The following is a 22,669-nucleotide window of genomic DNA, read 5'->3' on the forward strand; positions in this document are numbered from 1 at the left end:
CACCACGTCGAGACCGAACCGGGAGGTGTGGTACGTAGCTGTCCCTATCGCTTGCCCGAACACAAAAAGAAAATTGGATGCGACGCTCGATATGGGGGTAATAGAGGAATCCCACAGCGATTGGGCCAGCCCGGTTGTTCTAGTTCCCAAGAGCGACGGGTCTGTACGGTTCTGTGTGGATTATAGAAAAGTCAGTGCGGTGTCTAAATTTGTTGCTTAACCTATGCCCTGCGTTGATGAATTGCTTGATCAGTTAGGTACTGCTCAATTGTATTCGACTTTGGATTTGACAAAAGGTTATTGGCAGATCCCCTTGACACAAATTTCCTGCAAAAAACAGCCTTCTCCACGCCGTTTGATTGCACCAATTTGTGACTCTTCAGTTCGGTTTGTTTGGGGCCCTGGCTACGTCATGGGCCCCAAACCCACGTATCCTCTGGCCGTATTCGGCTTATGGCGCTGCCTATCTAGATGACATTATCATCTATAGCAATGACAATCAGCATATCAGCCATTTGCAATTCACTATTTATCACCGTTGCCTTTAATGGATTAAATAGAATAAAAAAAATACCCCAAAATGAATGTACAATACATCATTTGGCTTAATTAAAGCAATGAACACAGTTATTGACCCTCCAAGTTTATTTAAAACATGTATGAAATATAAAGCACACAAGAATTTATCAGTTGTAAATGTCTCTTTAAATCACATTTGCAAAAATCTTTTCTTCAGCAGTCAATCTTATTTATTATTATTTATAAAATTATTCAGAGATCTTATGTGAGATTTATCCTGTAAATTGAACATCTGTTCCAATCAACAAGAAATCCTGTGCAGAAACAGAAACAGTTCAATACAGCATGATAACAAAAACAACAAACCCTTTGTTTATTTAAATATTTCATAATTTATCAGACACTCATCTATGACAATATACTAAATGTAATATATATATATATATATATATATATATATGTACTGTATCACACTGCTAGAAAAAATAGCTTACCTTCAAAACCTGAAGTTGAGTGTTTATAAGATGCATCTTCCCAATGGCAGGAAGTGGATAACCTTCCTCTAATCTAGCTGAAGTTCATGAGTAAATAGCATTTTCATGTTATAAAATGTAATATTCACCTAAAGTAATAATTAATCTACTGTGGTGAACTTCTTTAAAAGCTACAGAAAAACTGTACTACTCCTTTACAGATAACAATAAATAAAAGCATCTCACCATTAACCTTGGGAATCACAGCAACTTTCAAGACCATTGTGAAGATATTGTCAAGAGATGTGACCTATTGATTAGAATTACTGTAATTGAGATTTTGAGTGATTGCTTTTAGATCAGTTTTTAACACTCTTTTTATAGGTACTACTACTTACCTTGAATGGTCCCACGTAGCTTTTTGCTAAGCTCATGTCGATTCTGTTAAAGAGAGAGTTAGTATCAACATTGTGGTTTAAAATAAGAAACTTACAATCAGTTGAACACAGATATCCAGTTGACCATCTCACTTGTTAAGGGTTACAGCTCCTGCTAGTTTGAGTTCAGTCACATATATGCGAGCACTGACACTGCCCTCCTATTGATTGAAAGAAGTTTAAAAAAAACACACACACATAATATACACCTTATATAAACTCTTAACTGTCCCTTCTTAGTTACTTACCAGATTAAGGACAAAGAGAGAAGACAGTGTGTTGTTTGGCTGGATAGCATAAGCTGTTACTGTACTGCTGGCTTGAACGGTCACGTTGTTGGATTCAAATGTAAGAGTGGGCTCCTTCACTGTCTTAACCAATAGCTTCATCATCAGACCGGGATACATTTTTGCAATCTGAAACAAAATAAATAAATATAAAATGATTTAGGGCCTGTTGTGCTTTGAGTTGAATTACTAGACATGAATATTTATATTCATACTTGTGGAATGAAAACTCCAAATGTCCCTGTGTTTAGATGAATGGGAGAACCAGAGGGAATCTGCAAAAAAAAAAAAACAATAAAAAAAAACTGTTACTATTGCCCTCTATAATTTTCTCTCTAAGTCAATCTCTATTCCACATGTTAGCCTTCCAGACACCTTTGCAACAAGCCCCCACAGACAATGTGGAGGCCATCCACAGCAACTGTCCACCAACATGCTGGTGAGATCATTTTTCAGCCTGGTGGAGTGATATTGCATATTTTTTTGCAAATGCCTTGGAAGCTCTCAGTTCTGAGGTTCTCTTGGGCAAGCAGATGAAAATAGCCTGGGTCTTCTGGGACTACAATGAGCAAAATGCCAGATTTAAAAATGAGAAAAAGGACATGACCCACATGGTAACCATCACTAAGCACTTTATAAGCCATCAAATCATTAGCAGTGTGGACTTGTGCCATTTGTTGCATAAACAGGGTGGGAGTGTGTATGTGTAACAATAAGAAAGCAGGGAATAAGTCAAGAGAGCAGGATCTAAATGCAGCTGATATTTAATGACACAATGAGTCCAGATACAAAACTTAAAAAAAACAGGAACAAACCAAAACTTGGGAACAGAACAAACATTACATTCATGACAAAGACTAAGCAAACACAAGGACATTATATAAAATGGGGCAAACAAGGTAAACAAGGTAGAGTTGGGAACAATCAGGGTAGGAACCAGGAACAGAGACGTAAGAAGGTGAACACAAAACTTCAAACCTTCAGTAATTAAACTCAGGTAAAAGTCTCAGGTGTTACAGTATGCCTCTAATCTGGCCATCACCTTGGACACTGAGCAGTTTCACAAACTGTTATTTTGATTTGGAAAAATCACCAGTGTCAAGGTAAGATTGTTGTTTTTAAATGGATTGGTTAGCAATGATTGGCAAACAAATTAAAAAGACCAATATTTGAAAAGAAAAGCTGCATGATATAAAAAATAAATACAAATATGATTCTTCTATGTTCAGATAATGAAGAAGAATGGGCAGAGCAGGGGCTTTAGCTTTGTGGCCTTGTCAGCTGCTAAATCTGCCAATAAGGCATTGTCCAAGATGAATGACCTTGTTGTTGCCAGCAGGCCATTGAAAATCGCTCCCTCCCTGCACGTGGAGGGAAAACTCATACTGAAGCCTAGGAAAGCAGCTCTGAAAAATCAGCGCCTGTCTTGCGTATCAGACAGCCTGCTCTCCACTCTGACATGCCCACTGTTCCACAGGTCAGATTACATTTAAATGACAGCTGTTGAGTGTTTACTAATTTGCTTCAAACTATTGGGCTGTTGCAAATTTAGTGACATTTATGTGCCTAGTTGACAAGCGTACTTAAGTCCGGTGAAGCGATTGAGTTTACCAAGACATCAGTGCTTAAATCCCATAAAGCCATTGAGACTGCAGAGAAAAAAACACCACTGATGTGCCAGCCTCTAATGGCCTAGATAATGAAGAACCTTCTAAAGGCTTCCATGATTTGAAATTCTTGATTTGATCTTGAAAAACTCACACTGTAAAGTCTGTGTACCAAAATCACACCAATAAACTCACCATGTCATCGGTGATGTTTAGGCTGAGGGCTCCAGCGTTGTGGTAAACAAAACCTGCTGAGTTGGCCGTGAAGGCAGATAATCCAATGTACAGCATGTTAGTGTCCTGGGAAGGCAATGAGAATGGTGTGGTGGAGAAGGGGGGTTCTTTGTGTTGTCCAATGTTGTAGAATTCACCCTGTAAATTGTAAAGAAATGGCCCAACTTCAGCTGTCAATATAGCTTTATGTTTTCGCAGAGAACCTGTCCAATGTTTTATAGTTTAGTATGGTATGTTGTAAGTAAGGTACAGTATGTTGCTTGAGGACCCATTTTATACTATTAGGTGTCTTTACCTACTATGTACTTCAGCATTTGATTCAATGTATTTATTATGTATATACATATTGTTGCATTGTACTTACATTTAAATGACCTGCATTCAATTACATATGTAGTTACACTGTTAAACTTACCCCTAACACATAACCCTACCCTTACACTAATCCCTAACCCTAATCTACACATACCTTAACATCAGTAGCAGTAAATGTGAATGCTGTGACAATTTTGCTGACCAATATGTAGTTACACAATAAGTACATTGTATTGTATGTATTTTAATGTTAGTAAATAGTAGTTAAATACATCTAATATAAAGTGGGACCTTTGTTGTTTTATAATGCCTTATATTCAGAGTTGGGAATTAACGGAATACATGTAACAGGATAACATATTTAAAATACAAAATATAAGTAACTGTATTCCACTACAGTAGTAGAATACAGTTACATTCAAAAAGTATGAAAAGATTGCATTTTATTTTCATTTGTTTCATTTAATATTTAGTAATTTCAAATGGAAAAATTTATACATACTTTCTTATGATGTTTGCAGACAGAGATGTACTTTTGAAGTAAGTTTGGAGCAGAAGAAATATAAATAAACCTTGTGTAAATTGTCAGCTTTATGCTAAGCTAAAATGCTATTTCTAGCCATTTTACTTGCACACGTTACCAGACACGATCATGTTTTTTTTTAATCATGAAGATTCACGTTGGATCATAATTTCTTCTTTTATAGTAAGACCTTTGATATTAGAGCAGAAATTGTATTCTTGATAATAATGTTTGTATTGTTTTCCTGTAAAAATATCTAAAAATCCTTAAAACAAGATCAATTTGATTTATCTTGTTTTAGAAGCAACACGTACTGCATAAGATATTCAGGTTTTTCACCGAATGTTTTTTTAATGTGTATTTTGTCTTACTGTACTGGGACAGTTTTTATAATCTAAACAAGGGAAAAAAAACCTACCAGTGCTGTAGAAGTGATCCAAAGTACTTAAAATACATTACTGACCTTGAGTAATCTAACGGAATACGTTACAAATTACATTTTACAGCATATATTCTGTAATCTGTAGTGGAATACATTTCAAAAGTAACCCTCGCAACACTGCTTCTATTACCTTTAAACCCAAGTCAATGGAGGTATTAGAGATGACCGGAGACGCCACCATGGAGTATTCAATCTCAGCATAATTGTCTACTTTGGCTAAAACTGGAGAGCACCAACAAAAGAAAAGTCATTTGGCTGTGAACATGAAAACCGTATTGACATTTTTTGATTTTCATAGCAATCTGAGTCATTGATTGATGATGGTTAATCATTGCACCATTTAAAGTTTTCAGGTGGGGGTTCATATCAGCAATGGAATCCTCCACCAGGGGGCAGATCTGAAACAGCAGATAGTTGAATTTGAAACAATGGTATGTTCTTTGTCTTTCTCTTCATGTTCAACAGTGGATAGTCACATTCACATCCTCACCTGTTTCTGCAGAGCATTGCGTAGGGCCTTATTAATGAAGGAACTGAAGAGGTTATACAACCAGCTGGAGGAAAAATAGTGCATTTATTTCAAAGTGTATTCTCAAAAACAATATAACAATCATGAGCTTTAAAACTGGGTTAAAATTGGTTCAAGCTTTTGCCACAGAAACTTTACGTATTATGGTTTGATTGATGTCTCATTACTATTTTAAGCAATAAAGACAAAAATTTATAAATAAAAAATGAAACAAATAAATAAACAAAATGTTCTGAGGAAAGAGAGAAATTAACAATTATCCAACTATTATAAAAACTTTATCGAACTATTAAAGTAAGAAATTACTATTCATGTCCCCCTACCCCCATAAAGGGAATGTTCCTACAAATAAAATGCAATCGTCAAATTTATGTGCTAATTGCTGTCGTCAAGCGGAACCATTCAACCCTGTCACCAAGGTTATTGACAAATAAAGATGTGGGTAAGCACAGACACTTTTGGTACTGGAAATCTTAGTCTTTTAAAATGCAATTTTTAAAAAAAAAATCTTATTACATAAATGTAACATTCCTTAAAATTGAGACACCCAAGAAGTAACATTATTTTGACCCTTTCTACAGCATGGTGAGAAGACAAGTCTCATTCCATTTTTGTTTATTCCAATTCCATTATTATTATTTTATATATATATATATATATATATATATATATATATATATATATATATATATATATATATATATATTGTTGTGCTGACTGCATTCACAAAGCTCAACATGCAAATATGCTACCCAAGTAGGAAAAAATTATCAAGCAATTATTTTTTTTATGGGAAATATAAGTTTATCAATAACTATAAACCAAAATTTTATCTGAAACTAGCTAGCCCAAGTGATAGCTTAATTTAAGCTTAATTGCAACCCTGTTGCCCATTTTGGTGTGTTTTTTTTTTGTGTGTTTTTTTTCGAATTAATGGATGAATGATGAATGTACAGTAGGCTGATTGTTATAGCAAAATAAACCCTGACAGGGTGATCGCAGAGGGGACTTGTTTGACCCTAAAGGGGTTTATTTTGTGATAAAAAAACATCTTACTGTACATTATACTGAATATTACACGTTATTAACCAAATAAATAAATGGACATGAAATATTGATTTGTGTTGAAAGAAAGAAATCGCTAAACAGCTGAATTCAAACTCCGTTTTGCACTGGAGTTCTGTTAGTGTTTATTTAGCAAAAATTACCACTTGTCTGCTCATTATCCAGCTTATTACAATACTTCTTGCCAAGTAAATAAGTAAATGGACATGAACGGATGCACAGGTAGCTGTAATAACCTGCCGAGCATTATTATCTGCTGTATCTCCACCAGTGCCTTCAGCCCAGCTGTGGGCTCATCAGCCAGGAGCATCCTATCTTCAATGTTTCGCCACATTAATCCCAGAACATCAACTGGTGGTGGGGCAGTGGTCAGGGACGTATTCCTGCCACCCCCCACAACTGGACACCAGATCCCCTCCTACCCCTCTCATCCTTCCTTCATGAATTACTTGCAACCTGGATTCTTTATGTCATAATACCTCAACACGACCATACGTGCCAGCCCGTTTGCAAACTGGCACCGAGATGTGTACTCAGTGCCCTACTGGCACTGTATTTCTCAGTAATTCAATGCCACTGGTTCCATAGGGCATACTAAATCAGCACAAGCCCTCTTCACCCAGGCTCCCTATTCCTCAGTTTCCTACTTCTAAACCCCCCAATTTATGTCCTTCCTTCTATAACCATAGCCAGAAACTCCCTTTCTCAGCTTCCTCTGCCAATTCCTTCAAAGACTATTTTGGAGTTGCTCCTACAATGCCAATGTCTCTAAATAGGTGGTGTATTGACATTCCAATAAATCCTCGGCACCCAACTTCCACAGGGTAGGTGGCAGTCCTCCATCCATTTTCCCTGCACTCTGTGGCCAGATCAGCATATTTTAGCTTCTTCCTCTCATATGCTGTCTCCTCTTCCCATGGAACAGTAAGCTCAATCATTGCTATTTTCTTAGCTGAAGTTGACCAGAACACTACATCTGGCCTCAAGGATTTCCCTTTTCATTTATGTAAAAGGACATTTTAGCTGATGGCCAAGGTCGACTTTCAGGTGAGATTGATCTGGCTTCCCTCCGTGGTATCCCTTTTTAACAAAACACCCTGCCTCAAGGGTGCATGGTTACCTTCGTTTGCCTTCACTCTATGCACCTCTAGGATCACTGCCAGCTTCCGCAGGACCTGATCATGCCGCCACCTGTACTGTCCTTGTGCTAGGGCTGTCTTGCACCCAACCAGTATGTGCTGCATGTTTGCTCTTGGGGCCTTACAGTGGGGCAACTCTCCTCTTTGCCATACTACAGAGACACATTTCCAGGGCTTGTAGGGTATCATAGGTGGATCTTATTAAAAAAACTTAGCCTGGCCTGGGTCACCTTTCACAGGTCAGCCCATCCTAACATTCTATCAGATGTCCCCTCCCATATGGTCCACTGCCCTTGCAGCTGCTGGCTGACTGCCCTAACCTTATACACTTCCTCTTCCATCCTAGTTACTTCTGTAACTACCATTGCTTTCCTCTGTTTTCAGTTTTTTTTCTGACCACAGTTTGGGAGCCACCCCCCCCATCCAAGGCCTGTTCTTCCTGACTGTGTTCTTCCAACAATCTCGTGATGCTTCAGTCTTGAAACCGCCTGGTTTACAACCACCTCTGCCTTTGAAGTTCTGCCTGTTCGGACTTGGACTTGACCTGCCCTCACTGTCTGGTCTGTTGATTCCCATAGCTCCAAAGCAAGCCTGGTCTTTTCCTGCTTGTAGCCCAGAGTGAGTGATTTTAGAGGCAGTTGTAAAGCATTTCTTCCAAACAATGCTACATCTGAGAGACAACATGGCAGGCCTAACCACTTCCTGAGATAACTGTTGGCCTTGGCATCCATCCTTGCCACTGCCGCTGCAGAAATCTCACACGTTTTTAGCTGCCACATGTTAGTGTGTAAATTGGTAACACCAAACCTTGAATTTGCCTGGGAGATGACAAATCTTATCCAGGCTTTCTTACAGTTGCTTCAGGTCCAACTCTGCCATGTGTTTGTCTGAATGATCTGCTGTGTATTCTCATTCTAAACTTAGAATAGGCTGCTCTGCCACAACCGGGATTCTTTCCCCCTCCACCTCAAATGAAATACGATCATCCCTCATATCCCCTTTCTAATAGAAAAACTACATGATTTTGTTGGCTTAATCTTCATTCTGGCCCATACCAATAGCTCTTCCAGCCATTTCAAGAGCCGGTTTGTACATGCGGCAGTCTGGAGGATGCTTGTGACTGTGCAGAGCTGGAATTTCACCCCAGATTGTGCATGGATTCCTCTGAGCATGTTTCTTGTACCAATTAGGATGATCTCGAACGCAACCGTGAACCGGATGGGAGAGATTGAACATCCCATTGCTATTCCTTTTTACAGTTGGTGCCATCACATTGTGTAGTCCTGTGTTGCATGACATATCTTCAAGTTCCTGTAGTAGCTGTCTACCAAGCTCCTAATGCACTCTGGTACATGGAAAAACTCCAGTGCATAGCTAACCAGCTGGTGTGGAACTGATCCATAGGTATTTGCCAAGTCCAACCCTACTATGTGGATGTCTTTCTTATCTATATTGGCAGAATGGATCTGCTCCCATATTACTGATGCATGTTCCACGCACCAAGGAAAACCTGGTAGGCCTGCCTTCTGGCAGCTTGTGTCTATGTATCATTCTTCAGGAGAAAGAAATGCTTTCCCTCCACGTTCAATAGAGCAATGCTCCTAAACTGACTAATGTTGGTGGATCCATGCTCTTTGGGTATGAAGATGGCTACTGCCCTTTGCCACTCCACAGGTATGCACTGCTTCTTCCAGCCAATCCTCAACAGTCTCCACAACATTTTGAGAACCATGGGGCACTTCTTACAGATTGTATAGGATCCCAGTTGGGCCTAGGGCTGAAGTTGCCCTGGCTTTTTCTACTACATGCCTCGCCTCACTCTGGCGGATCTACGTAAAATTCCACTACTGGCTCAACTGGCCCTGGGACATATCCTTTGCCTTTGTGGGGATCACTAAGTTGCTGTTACATGTGGTCTTCTAGTTCTTTTTTTGCCATCACCAGCTTCCCACTACTCTTTTTTTTCCAGCAGGTTTCTGGCAAACTTAAAAGGATCCTTGATGAATTTCACCCTTTCATGTTCCCTCTTCCTTCGCTATTGGATTCTCTCTGCCCTCTTCAAGACCGCTAATTTATTCCTTATGCAATCACACAATAACTTCGAGCCCTCCTACTCCTCTGCCTTCCTCCAAGCCTTACGAAGCTGCTATATTGAAATATTGATTTGCATTGAAATCATGTTATGGTAGAAGGAAGAATTCACTTTACAGCTGATTTGAACCTCTGGTTTGTGTTTTAGTTCTGGTATTTATTATTTTGCAAATATTGGACTGATCATTTTCCAGCTGATTAAAGGACTGCTTGCCAAAGAAATAAATACAGGGACATGAAACACTGATATGAGTTGAAATAATTTTATTAGCTTTCTTGTAGAGATCATAGAATGATACGAGACGTAGGAAAGATGACTGGTCACAGATGACTGGTCTAATATGTCTTAATCACTGCTGATGTTACTCAGAAATATCAGAATGCTATATGGCGCCATTGACAAATCAGAATCAAGTATTACAAAATCCTGTGTAATAAAAACAGGATTTTGTAATTTTTATTGCTGGAAATATACAAAATCACAGAAATTAGGGTTTAAAACTGTATATTGTAGATTGCAAACCCCATAGCAAATGAATGCAAAATAAAACGGATTATATTTCATTTACTTTGACCTCCTCAGATTGATGATACACGTTTTCTGATGGTAAAGCCCCTCATTTGAATGACTAATGGATGGGTAAGGTGGAGGCGGGTACCGGCAGAACAGTCAACATAACTTTAATGACATAAATTTATAGAAATATAAACACACGGACACATACACACACAGCAGCCATGTGTGTCTCTCCCTCACTCTACCTGGCGTACCTGGCTCCTCTTTTATCCCTCTCCCGGCTGATTCAGCGCCCTCCTCCTCGTCACAATAAATAAATGCTAATTTGTTACCCTAATCCTGGAAAGTGCAAGTAATATTTCTTGAAAAGTATGTTATTGGGGAACAGCTCCTTCTCCATTGAAATATTTCCCTTGAAACGGCCTCTGCATTTCATGAATGCATCAAAGAAAGATTTTCATTTTATACATGTTTAATTTTTTAAGCAAATTTAATATGGTGATTGTGCATTCAACCCATAAATAAGCCCAGTGGGTCTGTCACTATTTGTGATGTTGGATATTTGAACAGACTATTACCTGGCCCCACCATGAAACTTGACTCTGATTTTCCCCACAGTTGCTGCACAGTTGGTCATGCTGACTGATGGGCGGCCAGTGTCATCACTCATGACTGCAATAGTGGTGCTGATGGTCAATTCACTCACAGCCAGATCAAAAGATCCCCTGTCTTTTCTGTGTAGTAACAAAGAGATCAGATTTGTTTGTCCTCTCCAAAATCTTAATTAACATATTACCTTTATATTATTCCTAAATGGATCTCAAATGGGTCTTCAGATTCATTTAATATTTGGACACTCAACTTACATGATCCTGAGGTATTTGACTCTCCAGTTGCCATGCAGATTGATGAAGGCATTGCTAATTGAAAGACTGACTCCAGTGCCAGAAACTAAACCCAGTGCTGATTGGGGTAGTCTTAGATTTACAATCTGCATCCTTCCAGGTATAAACATACAGAGAAATCATAATCTTTAATGAGTATGACAAATGTAAAAACTTTGCATATGCAGAAGGGTCATTCTACAAAATGGGTGCCTGTTTGTATTTCTTTTTAACGTGTTAGTAACTGTAACATTGAATAGATGATAACTTTATACTGTATGTTATTTTAGAAATTTTTATCTTTCTTCATGAGGATGCATTTTTTGGCCTGTTCCCAAAGACACAGGGCCTTGTTTTCAGCTTGTTGCTGTATAAGGTTTCACGTAAAATAATGTACTATTCCACATATCAAAGACATTTTGGAAATAAATTGTAGGGAGTAGTAGAAACATAAACTACAAGTAACATTCATCTTACCCTGTAAAACTATACTGGACTTTTCCAATAGGATCCACGCTTTCTGTGCCACTTATGTCTGGCACTTTGATGGTTCTGAGCTTCTTCTGGATTGAGGCAATACCAATCTGTCGACCTACATTCAAAACTCAAACTCTGTTACTAGGTTCTGTTACTAGGCACGATTACATTTTATTTGATGAATTCTGTCAAGAAAATCCATGTCAGATCGTATTTCTCTCTCTCTCTCTCAGCACATTATTTTATCAATATATTTTTATGGCATCGATATATAAAAATGATCCAACATTTAAATTAGAAGCCCAATTGGCATGCTGAGCATGAAGAATGAACAAAGTTATGTTGGTGAGTTTGCAGAAACTGGTGTAACTTTGTGACGTTTATGCAATTTCTCTGTATACAGCATGAATATGTCTTAAATTTAAGCTGTCAAACCACAAAAAGACATACTAGTAACTGAAAATACATTGTGTAGGCTTTATGAAAGATACTTATACACAATATACCATCCAGTTATACTGGAGTAAATAATCTTTGTCCTTTGATAATGATTTAGGTGGAATTTAATGTAAAACTATGCGACTGGTGCTCTGTGCCACTTCAGAATGTTGACGCTGAGCGCTGACAGTTTGTGCGTAACTTTGTAGAAAATAAATACTTGTTTTGAATTTTAGAATGCACCATGTTGTCCGCCTGACGTGTCCAGTGTGTGACCCCCTTTAATTAACCCTGCCGCTCACAGTTACCAAAGCTGTGTTGAGAAAAATGTCTGAAGAGACAAAGACTATTGTGCAACAAGCAGCACTATTTATATTTTAAAAAATTAAATCGTTATATATCGATAATTATCAAGAAAATCTTTTGATTATCAATGCATGAAAAATGCATCAATCCCAAGCCTACCAATTATAATGCTCTGCTCCATCAGTTGATAATCAATAGAGCCACGATCAATTGAAAACACAAATATATATATATATATATATATTTAATGAGATTCTGTTTACTGCATAATTTCTATGGGCTGTAATGTCACAATGTTAATTGCACTAGGCAAATCTATAAGGAACCTCATTTACATACAAAACAGGTGTTTGTACTGAAAAGAATGACAATTAATTTACGATACTCATGGTGCAATGATATTTTAGCACATTTAGTGCCTGGCTAAATTGGATTACAAGTAGTTAATAAGGAAGACAGATGTTTTTTTGGCACTGAAATACTGCTGTAGTGGTTTTGAGTTTTAAATTCCATAGCATCATACTTTCAGATTTATTTAACATTCCACAGAGCTACAAGAAGCCTTGTTTTGTCCACACTTACTGTATTCAAGTCCTGTCTGTGTTAGTTTGACTTTAACTCCAGCATTGGTGACTGTAGCCTCTGGCACTGGGGTCAACAGAGCCAGAAGACACCAAACGAACATCATTTCCACTTAAGCCTATGAGAAACACATGGACATAAGAATAGGTCTCTTTTACCATCAGGGTAGAAAGGTCCTGTGATCTGCTCCAGTCTAAGCCAATAGTTTCTAATTTGAAAGCATGTGACACAAAGTACAACAGTACCAAGTACAGCTCCTGCCCTGTAGAGCTAACTCAGCTCTTCAAAAATCTGATTTTGTCTTTGTGCAGACAAGTTGTATTGTGAAATCACTTGTATTGTGACATCTCCATAGTCAATATATTTGATTACAGATTAAAAAAAAATATATATAAATGTGTTTACTTAAATATGATTTACTAATGCTGCTCATGTTCATGACACACTCTTTAATTGTTAGGCTGACCCAGTTCAACTGTTTGAGTTATACAACTGGTGGAATTCCCCAAATGAAAATGAAAATGAAAACTCCCTCATTCATTTATAATGATCATCTGTCATTGATAGTATGATACAATTTTTTTTTATAAAGAACACTGAGTTCACACTTTTAAAAATCTATAATGACCCATACTGGTTACTGTACACATAAGAGCTGCACAGTTAAAAAAAACAAAAAAACAAAAAACAAATGTGTGATTACAATTACGACTGCTGCAATTATCTAATCTTGTCAACTTTAAAATGTCACATTCCATTTAAATCTACTCCCATTGAATAACATATCTTTTTACAATTTTAATGTATTTATTTTTTTGAGCAAAGTAACCAATCACAGACATGTCTGTTGAGTACATAATCAGTAATGGTGCGACAAAACTTGAATGCTCCCATTATACTGTAATATAACAATATAACAGCAATGAAGGAATGAAGAAACAAAGTTCTCAGCTTGTCTTTGATAGTGTAGCCTATTTAAATAATATGGCTTGCCTTTGCACAGCACATAATGAGTATTTTAATGTATATTCTATGCATTAAAATGAACTTGTGATTACAATATCAAGTGAAATGAACAACGTTTTTGTCATAATCGTGCAGCCCTCGTTCACATTTAACACATACAATACCATTCAAACTTTGAGCACACTTGACGGAATGTATGTTTATCATGATCCTAAAATCAATTTTGAGATACATTTTTAGATGAATTGGACAGTGGAGGAAAAGCAGCCAACAAGTGGCCAGCACACATGAGAACTCCTTCACTGTTTAAAAAAAAGGCCATGTGGCACCTCATGAGAAAATGCAGCAGGGACTAAACCAGTTCAAGGAACGAAAACCAAAAATTATTGAAAACTTTTGGCAGAACATAACCAAAACCATTTTATTTTTAGATGAATTGGACGGTGGAGGAAAAGCAGCCAACAAATGGCCATCATAAATGAAAACTCCTTCACTGTTTAAAAAACATTTCAGGTGGCACCTCATGAGAAAATGCAGCAGACTAAACCGGTTCAAGGAACAAAATCAACAATTAAATTAAATCATTTTGCAGAACGTAACCAAAAATGCGAATGAAGTCTATTTCAATTGTTGTGTAGGGAAAACCGTACTTTATTGTGTTCTAATCAGTTACCATTTGGAAAGGAGGCCTCGGAACACCAGAAAAAATACCGTTTCTGCTGAGAACAAACCGAAATCTGAGAATGAGCTTTAATCTGTAAGCAAAGTGTGGCTACTTCAACAAAGCTGAAATATGAGGTAGTTTTGATAACAAGCAATCCAGTAAGTTAGCTTTTGTTTTGGATTTTCAGTACATACTATATTGTGTGAAGCATTTGAAATTAACACTCTCACTGCTTTTAATTAAGAATAAGGAGATGGCTGAGACAAGCCGTACCATGATTTGCTGTGTTGCCTTGAAAGAGAGGTTTGTGCTGCAGTCATATGAAGCCACGTGACTATGAGAGAGATGGGTTAATGTTTGATTGAATTAAGGCTGAAAAGAATTAAAGGAATGTAAGTTTTTGCTTTATTTTTTCTAAATTTCTACAGATCATGAAAAAAACAAGGGCAATGTAATAAGGAACCAGAATGTGTAGCTCAATATACAGTAAGTCACTGGTGAATGTAGATATAATAAATGACACCCAATGCGGCTGTGTCTTTCACATTGAGTAAGAAATCTGACAGTTTATATCAACACATATCTACTCATGAACCTCAGTATTTATATTATGAAGCACAATAAATACAACATTTCATATATACATGATGCAATATAAAGAAAAACAGTATTATCATTGAAAACATGGAAATAGATAGATCTGTGTCCATCAGGAAATAAACAAACATTTAATATGTAAATGGAGATAATGGAGACAGTCTAGTCTACAATAGGTCAGATATGTATATGCATTTTACCTTGAACTTGTGTGAAGAACTAAATGGCATGCCTCTTCCTCTCTGGATGCATGAACTATATGTATTGTGTTCAACAAGAGGACTGAGTGCAACTGGAAGAAACACTTCACAACACTAATTTACATCAGCAGGAAGAGGCTGCTGGCAAATTCACTTAAAGCTGAAGTGTGTATTTTCTGTGCCACCACTAGTGGCACCAAACAGTATGCAAAAATACAGTGATATGTGTTATATTACTATGGTTCACTAATCAAATAATCAAAGATTATAATCGAATGCATGCTGTAAATCAGAAGAGGGGCATACCAAATACTAAGAAATTTTGAAATTTATGTTATTTTTTACAATTAAACTTTCCACTCAAATTGTTGATAATATGCATGGGGAAAAATGCATGAAAAAAATAATAAAAATAAAATAGAAGCATTTTCACATTAGTGGTCTCATATTATTGGATACCACTGTATGAAACTGCCATTGCCAAATACTGGGACAAACCTAGTGTATATTACCTATGCAAGAAACATGCTTCACCTACAGATGTCAGTAAAGACACACATATCAAAAGTAATTCGCAAGTGGACATTTCCTTTCAAGATGAAACATTTTTGCTTTATCGAACCAGGAGCCAGTAAATAGTGAACTGTATGACACGGCAGCACCCTTAAACCTCACTTAGCGCACTGGATTTTACAGCTTTTACAGATTAGTTACTGAGCTAATACACTTCTTTGGTGTTTTATGAAGCCTGTGCATATGCATGCACCTGTCTGTTGATGCTGTGTATCAAAGAGATAAAGAGGGCAATGTGACTGTTGCTAAAGGCTTGTTTGTACTACCAGTATGTGCAGCTGGGCACGGCTCCATGCACCCTGTCAATTCAGAAATGCAGTCCATGTAAGTGGCTGAAAAGCCAGTGATCAGTGTGTTTAATGTGAGAGAAGGTAAAGAGAAGAGAGAGATTTGATAAAAATCTGAGTGCAGGCCCTAAAATTACTGCCTCAGCATAGTGTACACGAGATCACCTAAATAAAGATTTAGGATATATATGCTTTTGGTCTTTACAGATTTTGTATGCATGAATGCATTTTTAGTGCACAGTGTCATGGTGCATTCACACGACTGACACTAGGCTTTAAGTACTAAATATTATATATATATATATATATATATATATATATATATATATATATATATATATATATAAACGTCCCAAGTGGCACCTCATGAGAAAAAGTAGCAGGGACTGAAATGGTTCAAGGAATTAAAACAAAAAAAAATAACACAATTTGTTTTCAGAGCTTAACCAAAAATGTAAATTAAGTCTATTTCCATTATTGTATAGGGAAAACCATACTTTATTGTGTTCTAACCAGTTACCATTTGGAAAGGAGGCCTCGGAACACCAGAAAAAATACCGTTTCTGCTGAGAACCAACTGAAATCTGAGAATGAGCTTTAATCTGTAAGCAAAGTGTGGCTACTTCAACAAAGCTGAAATATGAGGTAGTTTTGATAACAAGCAATCCATTAAGTTAGCTTTTTTGGATTTTCAGTACATACTATATTGTGTGAAGCATTTGAAATTAACACTCTCACTGCTTTTGCTTAAGAATAAGGAGATGGATGAGACAAGCCATACCATGATTTGCTGTGTTGCCTTGAAAGAGAGGTTTGTGCTGCAGTCATATGAAGCCACATGACTATGAAAGAAATGGGTTTACGTTTGATTGAATTAAGGCTGAAAAGAATTAAAGGATTTAAGTTTTTGCTTAATTTCTACTTCGACTTCAATTTTCAAAAGAATCACAAAATGAAAAAAGACATAAAATACAACCATCTCTTTTATGCACCAATCACTGCTGCTTTAAGCCCCAAATATCTAAGAACTTTATATCTAAACTTATAGTCTGGCCATTCTGCATTTCTGTCCGCAGTACTGCTGCTCAATGGATGTTTTATTTATTTTTTGGCAACATTCTGAGTAAACTCTAGAGACCGTTGTGCATAAAATTCCCAGGAGATCAGAAGCTGCTGAAGGAGGTGTACAGATGTTCTTAATAAAGTGCTCAGTGATTGTATATTGCCTCCTTTAGTAGGTCAGAGTTAACCAAACTCTGACCAATGAAAAAAAAAAAAAAAATTGGCATATGGTTGTGTTTCCACACTCACGTGTTAGCATCATATGAATGTGAAAGGCACGAAGTCTGGTGTGACCACACCTTAAGCAACATTTATGAATATCAAGTGTCAAATGGGAATACTAGACATAGTAATACATTGAAAATGTAAAAAGGAATAAATGGAATTTCAACACACCCCAAATTACTGGGGAAGTTATCACAGTCTGCTGGCACATTACACCCAGCAGACGTCCCTAACTCCGCATCACCCAGCTGACGTGCCTCACATATTCCACTTTAAGTCAATTTCTCATGTGTTGTCTGGCCACAAATGTTAGTTAAACAAATTTTTTGTTGTTAAGTTAGAAGGCTTCTGTTATATTTTCTGCATGAGGAACTTAATAAAAATATGTGTCTCACAAATGAATAAACATAAAAACAGAGTGCTATTTAATTTTGAGGTTCTTCTCTTGTTATATCGCCATCTTGATTATATTATATATTTAATTATCTGTCAAGCAACGTCGATATAAATGAAGACAAGCCATTCATAAGAATTTGGTTGTGCAAATGGGCTGTATGCAAAGCATTAGAAAAATAGAAATATGGACCATTATTTCTTACGTTCTTTTGCTTGTTCAATGTATTTCTGTGACAGTGGGATGCTCCTTATATACGCATGGAAAACTTGGTGCTCGTCAAGGCTGTGTTAAATTATAAAATAGTAATAATAATAATAATAATAAGTATACAGGGATTAATCATATTGATCTATGGACACACATATCATGGCTAGAATTTAAAGTAATTGATAGTTCTTTAAAAACATCTGCAGCTGGAATCCCCAAACTGCAAATGCAGGAAATTAGTTTAGACTTTGTGTAGAGAATAGACATTGTTGATCTTAGCGCCATAACCAATTTCACAGGAAAATAGAAAATTGTAATTAGTGCCACTTCATTAACCTACACCCATATTTTGCATGTATACGTCCACAGAGAGCGCAGACACTTCCACCCACTTCCACTTGTGCATTGCACTGGCACGCTGCATCTGACGTGGTCAAGAAAATAGATCATTGCAAATATGACGCTACTCTGAATAAGGTCTATTGTAATTTTGTGATAAAAGCAAACTAACTAATTTGATTTGCATCTTTAAAAATGCTGAGCTTAATGTTTCATCCAATATATTATGATGTGAAATTTTACTAGGAATGACCCAGCTCAGTGCTATTCACAATGTATTTTTAATTATTTTATTTATTTAATTTAATTAATATCCTATTTGGCATATTAATGTTTTTTCACAACATTCATACCTTGGTGATAAATGTTTGAAAGTAATGCGAAATAAAAAATGTGTGAAGTACAATTCTGTCAGGGTTCAGAAAGAAGAGGAAATAAACAAGCACAAGCTGGACAGGATAAGGTCCACAGACAATAACGGCCTCAGAAAGCATAGACTAGGTCCATGGCTTCAGATTCCTGTGGAGAAAACAGAGGAGGCTAATAATCAAGAGAGCACTGAAAAGGGGACATACCAGTAGATGCCACAGGAAGTGTGTTGTGTGAATATTCTGCCCAGATGAGCTGCTGGCTCCAGGAGGTGGGATTATGTGATGCCAGACTTAGAGCATATGCTCTAAATCCTGGTTGGCCTGCTCGGACTGCCCGTTGGTCTGCGGATGGAATCCTGAAGTCAGACTGGAAGTAGTCCCAATTAGACGACAGAATTCCCTCCAAAAGTGGGAAACAAACTGGGGCCCCCTGTCAGACATCACGTCCATTGAAAGACCATGAATGCTGAAGACGTGATCGACCACCACCAGTGCTGTCTCCTTCGCAGTGGGCAGTTTGGGTCAACCGCAGTCAATATTGCGGTACAGCCCCTTGAGGGAGGGAGGCCAGTAACAAAATCAAGAGAAATGTGAGACCAGGGGCTGGAGGGAAGTCTTGTTAGAAGTGGGAGTCTTGTTAGATGTCTTGGTCCATGGTGGGCCACCAGAAACGCTGACGAGCAGAAGCCAGTGTTCTCCGTACTCCTGGGTGACAGGCCAGCCTCGACGAGTGGCTCCACTTCAACAAAACTGCACGCAACAGCTCAGGAACAAACAACAGACCATCAGGGCAACCCATCGGAACAGCCACACCTCGACCCCCCAGGACACGGCAGCCACCACAACATCCTCAGGCACTATAGTGTTGGGAAACAACTTAATCCTAGGGCAGTCAAAGAGACCCTGGCTGGTATGAGAAGGTGAAACGGAACTGGCAAAAAAATAGGCCCATCTTGCCTGCCGAGGGTTCAACCTCCAGGCCGAACTGATATACTCAAGGTTTTTATGATCTGTCCAGACCAAGAAGGGCTCCGCCGCGCCCTCCAGCCAGTGACGCCACTCACCCAGGGCCAGCCTCACTGCGAGCAGCTCCCGGTTACCGACATCATAGTTCTGTTCAGCCAGGCTCAGGCGGTATGAGAATAATGCACAGGGGTGTACTTTTCCATCACGAGGGGATAGCTGGGAGAGAACTGCTCCAACCCCAACCTCAGAAGCATCTACCTCCACAATAAATTGCAGATCAGAGTCAGGAACAGACAGGATAGGTGCAGAGGTGAAACATTTCTTAAGTCTCTGGAAAGCCTCCTGTGCCTGATTTGACCACCTGAAAGGAACACGAGTGGAGGTTAGAGCTGTGAAGGGCGCAGTGGTTTGACTGAAGCTGTGGATAAACCACCTATAGAAGTTAGCAAAACCCAGGAATCACTGCAACACCTTGTGGGAGTCAAGGTACACAAAGACAAATCTATTGATCATGTCTCTCAACACATCATTAACCAGGGCCTGGAAGACAGCCGGGGCATTAGTAAGCCCAAAAGGCATCACCCTATATTCAAAGTGCCCAGTGGGGGTGTTGAATGCTGTCTTCCACTCATCACCCTCCCTGATCCGAACCAGGTGGTAGGCGTTGCGGAGATCCAACTTAGTGAAGACCTGAGCTCCTTGCAACAGCTCGTGAGCAGTTGACATCAATGGAAGGGGGTACCAATTCTTTATGGTGATGTCATTCAGCCCACGATAATCAATGCAGGGACAGAGTGAACCATCCTTTTTTCCCACGAAAAAGAACCCCGCGCCTGCGGGAGAAGAGGAGGGTCGGATGAGGCCAGCTGCCAAATGACTCGTGGATATACTTATCCAGCGCCTCCCTCTCTGGTCCAGAGAGGGAGTACAGTGGCCCTTGGGCGGAGAGGTGCCTGGAAGAAGGTCAATGGCACAGTCATACGGCCAATGTGGAGGAAGGGATGCTGCCCGGGACTTGCTGAATACGCGTTGCAGGCCAAGGTACTCCACAGGAACACCGGTTAGATCCACCACCTCCTCCTGTAACATAGAAGAAACTTCCAGAATACGAAGCAGCACCCAGACAAAACTTGTGACAAAAAGAGCTCTACGTGAACACTGAATTTTCTAACCAACTCACACGGGGATTGTGCTTAACCAGCCATGGGTGCCCCAATACAATGGCAGTGCTAGAAGACTTAAGGAGGTAGAACACAATTTCCTCATGGTGGTTGCCAGTGATGACTAGGCTTACAGGGTCAGTGACATGGGTTATTTGGTCCAAGATGGAGCCGTTAAGTCCCCTCGCTGTGATAGGTTTCTGGAGGAGGGAGGTAGGAATTCTCCAACTAGCCACCAAATCAGCATTGATAAAGTCACCCTCCGCACCAGAATCAACTAAGACTGAGCAAAGTCTCGAGTAGGGGCCCCACCTGACAGTGGCAGGAAGTAGGGTGCAGGAACAGGGAAAACAAGACAAGGGAGTTACGCTTGCCAGTACTTCCCCAATTAGTGGCGAGCCCTGGCTTTTAACGGGCACTGGGCTGCAAAATGTCCTGGTTTGCCACAGTAGAGACAGAGTCCCTGGGATATGCGGCGTTGTCTCTCCTCTGCTGCCAGACGCATTCGCCCCACCTGCATGGGTTCCGGCTCCGGGTGAGGCTTAAGGCCATGGCTGGTTACTGCCAGTGGAAATAAGGTTCCTCTCCACTGAACACGAGCAGAGCTTCTCTGACGTCGCATCTCCAGACGAGTCTCCATTCTGAGGGACAAATCCACCAGGTCGTTGAATGAGGATGGTAAGTCATGAATGGCAATTTCATCTTGGAGGTCGTCGGTAAGGCCCTCCCAGAAGCGGTCACAGCAAGCCTCCTCATTCCATCCAGTTAAGGCAGCAAGAGTACGGAAGCGGATCCAGTAATCGGTCACAGAGTGGTCCTCCTGTCTCAACCTGGCGAGCTGGCGAGCGGCCTCCTTACCTGCCAATGATCGATCAAATACCTTCAATATCTCCTTCTCGAACAGCTCGAAGGTGGTGCAGAACCACACAGTGGTTCCCCATTCACGAGCCTTGCCGGTGAGCAGAGTGATGACAAAGGCCACCTCGGTGATCTCAGAAGCATAGGTGGTAGGTTGCAAGGCAAAGATGATGGAACACTGAGTCAGGAATGAACAACAGGACATGGGGTCACCATCATAGGGGGTAGGTGTGGGCACTTGGGGTTCTAGAGTCAAACTGGCATGAGCGGGTACAGGAGGTGAGGCAGCAGCAACCGCTCTGATGGAATCCTGGTCCCTCCGCAATTCTCTAAGCTGTGCGGTGAGGTCTGCCATCTGGTTGGCCATTAGCTCTACATCGCGGGTAGTGGTAGTAATCTGTGAGGCATATTGTCATAGCAGAATTCCCTGCTGGGCGACGACGGTCCAGACTACATCTGACCCCGCTGAATCCATATCTGGCCAGATCGTACTGTCAGGGTTCAGAAAGAAGAGGATTCAATTGCAGGGTAAACCACGGTTTATTGGGAAATAAACAAGCACAAGACGGACAGGATAAGGTCCACAGACAATAATGGCCTCAGAAAGCATAGACTAGGTCCATGGATCGGTAACTCCAAGAGCAGTCCACACAAGAGGTCAAGGATGGTGGCAAATGAGATGGGGGAAGCAACGGGCAGTGTTGGCAGGTGAGGTGCGGCAAAGGTGGAATGGAGATGACTGCTGGTAGGCCAGAGGTGGTGGGGGAATAAGCTCTGTCCAGCAGCCTAGAAGATGGGGAGACTCGAGAGAAAAAAAAGAAAAAAGGGATAAGACTAAACTGCTCGGAATGCAAGCCACAGGGGATAGGGAAAAAATAAAGCAAAAACCTATTAACTATGCCAAGTTAATGTATTGGAAAAATAAATAAAAA

The 22,669-nt window shown here is 39.4% G+C and overlaps 1 protein-coding gene across 2 annotated transcripts; it reads right to left on the reverse strand.

Moving 5' to 3' along the window:
• Nucleotides 1-557: 557 nt before the first annotated feature.
• On the reverse strand, nt 558-15,364 carry LOC127626247 (bactericidal permeability-increasing protein-like). Of its 2 annotated transcripts, XM_052101911.1 has the most exons (17): nt 15,293-15,348; nt 14,769-14,829; nt 12,866-12,983; nt 11,540-11,654; nt 11,045-11,176; nt 10,757-10,912; nt 5,328-5,391; nt 5,175-5,235; nt 4,968-5,059; nt 3,519-3,695; nt 1,932-1,991; nt 1,678-1,845; nt 1,523-1,590; nt 1,391-1,433; nt 1,239-1,302; nt 1,014-1,090; nt 558-833 (listed from the first exon to the last, which is right to left on the reverse strand). In XM_052101911.1, exons 3-17 carry the CDS (start codon nt 12,969-12,971, stop codon nt 792-794), a joined length of 1,425 nt encoding a protein of 474 aa, XP_051957871.1. In that variant the 5' UTR covers nt 12,972-12,983; nt 14,769-14,829; nt 15,293-15,348; the 3' UTR covers nt 558-791. The 2 variants fall into 2 exon arrangements, with proteins under 2 accessions (XP_051957871.1, XP_051957872.1); XM_052101912.1 differs by lacking the exon at nt 14,769-14,829 and having other exon boundaries at nt 15,293-15,364.
• Between the last annotated feature and the right edge of the window lie 7,305 nt (nt 15,365-22,669).

The sequence above is a fragment of the Xyrauchen texanus genome, chromosome 32 (genome assembly GCF_025860055.1).
Source record: "Xyrauchen texanus isolate HMW12.3.18 chromosome 32, RBS_HiC_50CHRs, whole genome shotgun sequence".
NCBI classification, from domain to species: domain Eukaryota; kingdom Metazoa; phylum Chordata; class Actinopteri; order Cypriniformes; family Catostomidae; genus Xyrauchen; species Xyrauchen texanus.

Bases quoted from the DNA above. Each gene is read 5' to 3' on its own strand.
- LOC127626247 (XM_052101912.1), bottom strand. From the start codon at position 12,971: ATGATGTTCGTTTGGTGTCTTCTGGCTCTGTTGACCCCAGTGCCAGAG. The intron at 1,434-1,522 runs GTGAGATGGTCA...TCTCTTTAACAG, and splicing joins GGAGCTGTAACCCTTAACAA to AATCGACATGAGCTTAGCAA. The intron at 1,303-1,390 runs GTAAGTAGTAGT...TCTAATCAATAG, and splicing joins GCTACGTGGGACCATTCAAG to GTCACATCTCTTGACAATAT.